General features: G+C 40.0%; 1 protein-coding gene across 1 annotated transcript; it reads left to right on the top strand.

The window, feature by feature from the left end:
* The first annotated feature begins 3828 nt into the window (after positions 1 to 3828).
* Positions 3829 to 4593, top strand: LOC125608026 (uncharacterized mitochondrial protein AtMg00310-like). The gene has a single exon (XM_048777747.1). It carries the CDS (start codon positions 3829 to 3831, stop codon positions 4591 to 4593), a length of 765 nt encoding a protein of 254 aa, XP_048633704.1.
* Positions 4594 to 6081: the final 1488 nt, after the last annotated feature.

Genomic DNA, 6081 nt, shown 5'->3' with positions numbered 1-6081 from the left:
ATCATCCTCCAAAGAAAGCCATATACGAGCCAGGGGGAGCTAACTGTCGGCGTCAAAATCGGTCATGGAAAAATCAACGTCTAGAAATTACTTAGAAAATATGTTTTAAAATAATAAAGATCAGAAAAGTCGAAAATTTAAGGACAAAAATTTTTAGATTCTCAAATCTTATTTTTGCGGAGATAATTACACCACGACTCTTCCTAGATTTTCATGGGATATTATCCTTGTAAAATTGGTTTTATTCCCATTAGTGTAATCACCTCGAGATCTTGTAATCTCAGATATAAATTCGACGGCCATTCCCTTTGTTTGTCATATCATTCTTTGGTTTCCATAATCATTCCCAAATGATGTGCACCAAAACGAGACCTAGCTTTTGAAAGTCCCAAAGGATCTGTAGCAGAGGGGGTGCAGAAGGATCGGATGGAATCCGTTCTGGTGATATTAGAAGCACCCCAACCGAAGTCCTTAGAGAGGAGACACTTCTTCCCTGTGGAACCGGCAGTAACATTAACTCCATTTGTCCTGACGCTTTCGTTTCATCCAGAACCATTGATGTGAAACCCTCTATACCCATTGGCTCTGATGGGAATGATCATCCTCCAAAGAAAGCCATATACGAGCCAGGGGGAGCTAACTGTCGGCGTCAAAATCGGTCATGGAAAAATCAACGTCTAGAAATTACTTAGAAAATATGTTTTAAAATAATAAAGATCAGAAAAGTCGAAAAGGCTAGGCCGCCACCCCCCCCCCCCCCCCCCCCCCCCCCCCCCCCCAAGTAAGAATTTGAGTACTAAACCTCGTATACTCTATCTTGGTTGGAAATGATCGGCTTCATATCCGAACAGAAAAAATAAAAAAACGATCCTTAGAGAGGTTCTTTTGATCTTCAAACAAACGTCTATGAAAATCAGACCTTCGAATGTCTTACGAAGCGATCAATGAGAAAAAGGGGAATACAAGAATCCTCACAATACTCTGTCGCTCTCACCGCCATTGTGGCTCCTCGCCCTCATAGATCCTCGCTCTCTCCCCCTCGCTTCCATGGCTCCTCGTCCTCATGTCTCCTCACCATATCCTCTTCGCCTCACTGTCTCTCCGTCAGGGTAAGACCAACTCCATCTCGCCTCACCGTCTCATCGACAGGGCGGGACCACCTCTATCTTTTCATGAGGGCGAGACCAACTCCATCTTTCCCTCACGGCCACTCCTGCTCGCCCTTAGCTCCTTCATTGCGTTTTCCTTCGAATCTCGATCAAAAAGGTTTTCGTTTTGTCTCAATCGGAATTTTCGTTAAGATTTTACGATAAAAAAAAAAGAAGACTTGTTTTTCCGTAAAAGTCCGAACCAATAGTCGATATCGTAATGGTTAGCTCAACATCACTTTGCCCACGAACTAATAGGTTGATAGGACCAACAATTGGGAAACTTACATCGGAACAATCAACGGCTTCTCCGAGAATAATCATAAAGATTATAAGTCGTAAAACGGCCCGAAACGGTCTGAACCTCGACGAACGTTAAAATGAGAACATGCCCAAATTTAATGACAATCTAACTCGACTTGGATAAGGAAGAATGGAAGAAAAGGATAAATGTGAAGTTTCCAAGATAAACATAGACTTTGAGAAGATAAGGCAAAAACTCCGCATAAAGATAAACTCCAATCTCGAAGAAATAAGTAAAAATGGCTAACTCCAGAGGAATATATAAGCACATCCGAGGCAGAGAAGAAGGGAGATGATTTTTAGACTTATATAACTTTTTGCACTTAGAAACTTTAGGCATTATTTTTGACATGCTTGTTTCTATTTCTCGCACTCGATTACTAGACAAACTTGCAAAGGCAGTTCGATCTCTTGTCTGAACTCTATAAACTAAACTACATTCGGCTTGATCCTCGAAAGAGGTGTAGGCAGCTTTTCATAAGGTCTAGTTCAAAATCAATCGAAACCTTTCTCGTGTCCTTTTACGTCTTTCGCCAAAACGAGCTGCGGCTTGCATAAGTCTTCTTGACATAGGCGGATATGCTAGCAAACTTAGTTAAGTTTTACTGTCTATGTGATTTGATTCCCTTTGTAGTCTCGTTTGCAGACGCTCATACGCAAATTTAAAATAAAGATTTACTTTTCTATAAATTTGTTTTGTTGTCTTTTCATATTTTCTTTATTTATTTGATCACTTGTCTTTCCCCTCGCAGAGAATCCAGATCATTAAGGACAATCGAGAATTTTTATTTTCCTCCAATAGCAAGGATTGACAGTGCAAATTTCAGTTTCCAGATGTGCCAATCTTCGTCAAGCTTCAGGTCCGAGTCCTTACCCAAGAAATCCTCTAGCTCCAAGAAATCTTCAATAGTGATTTATCTATCAAAATCCAAATATTCAAGATGTTTTCCATCCTCTATCTGCAAGAATTTTTCTAACTCCATTCTCTGTCTTTATCTAGGGCAAGATAATAACTTGATACATCGGTGTTCTTCAGTGTCGAGTATGCAATGTCATGAGGACAACTCAATCTTTCAAAGATTACAAGAAGTGTCGATCGACAACAGGAGTCTGTGTCCATCCACTCTTTCGGCTCTCCAGGTCCATGCTGTCCATCTCCTTTTGCCATAATGGGATCAACAATCTGTCCTTGGTTCTGTTCGACCCTTTGTGTAGCCTCATCTGTCTGTTGAACTTGAATGTATATGGCTTCTTGAAATATTCCTTCATATCTCGGGCCCAGAATGCACTTGCATGCTCATTAGCATGCCCGATCATTTCATAGATATATTATTATGTTGATTGTATTATTGCGGTATGGCATTTAAATTAATTTTTTCTTTGAATAATATTACAGTTTTATGTAAAAAAAAACTACTCTTTACAAATATGTCAATCTTATTATTTATGTCGACATATTTGACATCTCGAGTAACCCCAAACTAGATCTTGAGTACAACCTAATCTTAATGATGATTAGGATCTCTGTGAGCAATTCATCATGCTTATTGCTTTTAAAATTTTATAATTATATCAAGGTTTCAGGGTTACACGTTAAACATTTATTGTCTCATCTCCTTGAACGTTGTAAATACAAAGTATGTACCCAAATTAAATCTTTGTTAAATTAAGCAGTCATATATTATCTTATCATACAACATATTACATGTCAGTATTGTTTGGACAAGATATAATTGACGTGGTAATTGCTATGTTACATGGAATCAGAAGCCTAATGATACGGCTCAGTTCAGATCCATAAGTTTGTGTAATGATAGCTACAAGATCGTCTCTAAAGGTCTTATGCCAGAAACTAAAGAAAGTCTTGCCAGGATTGATATCGGAAACCCAGTCAGCCTTTGTTGCTGAAAGACAGATTTCAGATAATATCATAATTACTCAAGAAATGTTTCATGCCCTACGAACCAAACCGAGTGGACGTAATAAGAGGATGTCCATCAAAACAGATATGAGCAAGGCATATGATAGGATGGAATGGTCGTTTATCGAAGCTGTGATGCGAAAGATGGGATTCTCTGAAATATGGATCACCTGGATTATGAGGTGCATTACGTCGGTCAAATATAAAGTTCTTATGAATGGGAAGCCAAGAGGGAATATTTTCCTAGGTAGAGGCATGCGTCAAGGAGATCCTTTGTCTCCTTTCATTTTCATTCTGTGCATGAAAGCGCTCCTTAGCCTTCTCAATCATGCAGAGAACCAAGGAAAGATAACGGGGATGCGGGTTACACGCGCATGTCCTTCGGTATCCCACCTTCTCTTTGATGATGATAGCCTTTTCTTCTATAAGGCGGAGCCCCGTGAATGTGAAGAAGTAATGGAAGTAGTCAGGACATATGGTAAAGCATCTGGCCAATGTATAAACTTTGACAAGTCTTCCTTACTCTTTGGTAAGAGGATTAATGCAGCCACCCGACAAGAAATTAAAGATACACTTGGAATACACAATGATGGAGGGATGGGAAAGTATTTGGGAATCCCAGAGGATATTAGTGACTCTAAATGTAAACTTTTTGCATTTCTAAAGGATAATCTGATGCATAGAGTCAATGGATGGACTGGTAGATGGCTCTCAAAAGGGGGAAAGGAAGTAATGATCAAATCCATTTTACTCACTCTTCCGACATACGTTATGTCGATGTTTCTGCTCCCATTGGAGATCTGTGAAAACCTCGCTAGTGCCATTGCACAATTTTGGTGGAGCTCGAATCCACCAAAAAGAGGAATACACTGGGCGAAATGGGAAAAGGTTCATTTACCAAAAGAAGAGTGTGGGATTGGGTTCCGTTTAATTTATGAGTTCAATCTAGAACTACTGGCAAAGCAATTATGGAGACTGGTCCAATACCCTGATTCACTGGTTGCTCGAGTCTTAAGGGGGAGATATTATAGGACGACCTCGCCATTAAGAGCGATCTCTACTAGCAGCCCATCATATGTGTGGACAATTATCTCCGCCGCAAGGAAGCTTTTACTACTAGGGATCAGACAGAAGATTCATTCTGGTTATGACGTCAGGGTGTGGGAGGATCCGTGTATTCCAACGACACCTGCTAGACCAGCTAGACCTATAGCGCTGTGATGCACCTAAATATGAGAGTCAATGACCTCATTAATCAGGAATCAAAGGAATGGGACGCATGATTACTAGATGATTATGTCCATCCTGAGGATATACCACTCATTCACAGTATGGCCATAAGCTCTACTCATCGCCGTGATACTTTCTGCTGGAACTACACAAGGAGTTGCCAATACACAGTCAAATCTGGATACTGGGTTGCTCAAAATCTATTGACGCAAGAAGAGGAAAATGAAATATTGGAGCCAAGTATCACTAAACTTCAAGCTTTTGCTTGGAAGTTGCAAGCACCAAGGAAGATGTGGCATCTTATATGGCAATTGATAACGGGTCAGGTAGCAGTTACGAGGAATCTAGTAAGGCGTAATATAAGGTGCAATAATTATTGCCCAAGGTGTGGGGAAATAGAGGAATCTATAACTCATGCAATATTTGAATGCCCTCCAGCCTTGCAAGTATGGTCTTTATCGGCAACTCCTACAAGTCCAGGTATATTCCCAGTGGCAAGCGTCTACACAAACATGGACTATCTTTTTTGGAGGAAAAATAATATCATTGCACCAGACCAAGACATGGATCCTTATCCCTGGATAATATGGTATATTTGGAAGGCTCTCAATGATAAGCTTTTCAGGGGTATAAACAGAGACCCTTTGGAACTCGTTCGATACGCAGAGAGTGAATGCCAAGCCTAGATTAATGCAAATGAGATGATACCGCCACAAGTACAGGCCAGTAATAATGTTGAAAACCAAGTCTTAAGCTTGGGTAATATATGCCTATTAGATGGATCTTGGACAGTTTATGATCGCTTTAGTGGATGTAGATGGGTCTGGATGGATAGTAGGGAGAACATACAACGGAACTTCACTCAATGTGAATCAGCGTTGCATTCGGAGGTAGAAGTGCTGCGATGGACGATGGAGATTATGCTTCAACACTCGCCGTGCCAGAGCTTTGGAACAGACTGCAAGGAGCTGATTGCAATGATAAATGAACCCCAGGAGTGGCCAAGCTTTGCGACAGAACTGGAGAAGATAAAGACGCCGCAGATTTGTTTTCCGGACTTCAAAATCACCCATGTGCCACGAGTGCGCAATCAGCTTTCTGATTTTTTAGCTAAGACTGCTAGGAGCTTTCGTAGGGAGTTACTTTTCATTGGTTGTAATATTCCGGACCACCTCAAGCTTGAGTAATAGAATGGCTGTTTGACGTTAAAAAAAACATGGAATCAGAAGCAGATACGTGAAAGCGGAAACGTTGAAGCGACCTTTTCAAAAAAAAAAATAGAAAGCAGATACGTGTTGGAAGCGTATATATATATATATATTGTAAATCATCAAACAAAATAAACTTCAGAAAAAGTAAGAGTGTCTAAAGTAAACCACACACAAATCATAATAATAAGTAATTCAACTAATATTTACAAGAGACATTAAAAGTTTTCTTTATTCAATCATTTAACCATATAAAACAAGAAACATTCAT

The sequence above is a fragment of the Brassica napus genome, chromosome A1 (genome assembly GCF_020379485.1).
Source record: "Brassica napus cultivar Da-Ae chromosome A1, Da-Ae, whole genome shotgun sequence".
Taxonomy (NCBI): Eukaryota; Viridiplantae; Streptophyta; class Magnoliopsida; order Brassicales; family Brassicaceae; genus Brassica; species Brassica napus.
This window is presented reverse-complemented; position numbering and strand designations above follow the sequence as displayed.

Bases quoted from the DNA above. Each gene is read 5' to 3' on its own strand.
- LOC125608026 (XM_048777747.1), top strand. From the start codon at position 3,829: ATGGAAGTAGTCAGGACATATGGTAAAGCATCTGGCCAATGTATAAAC.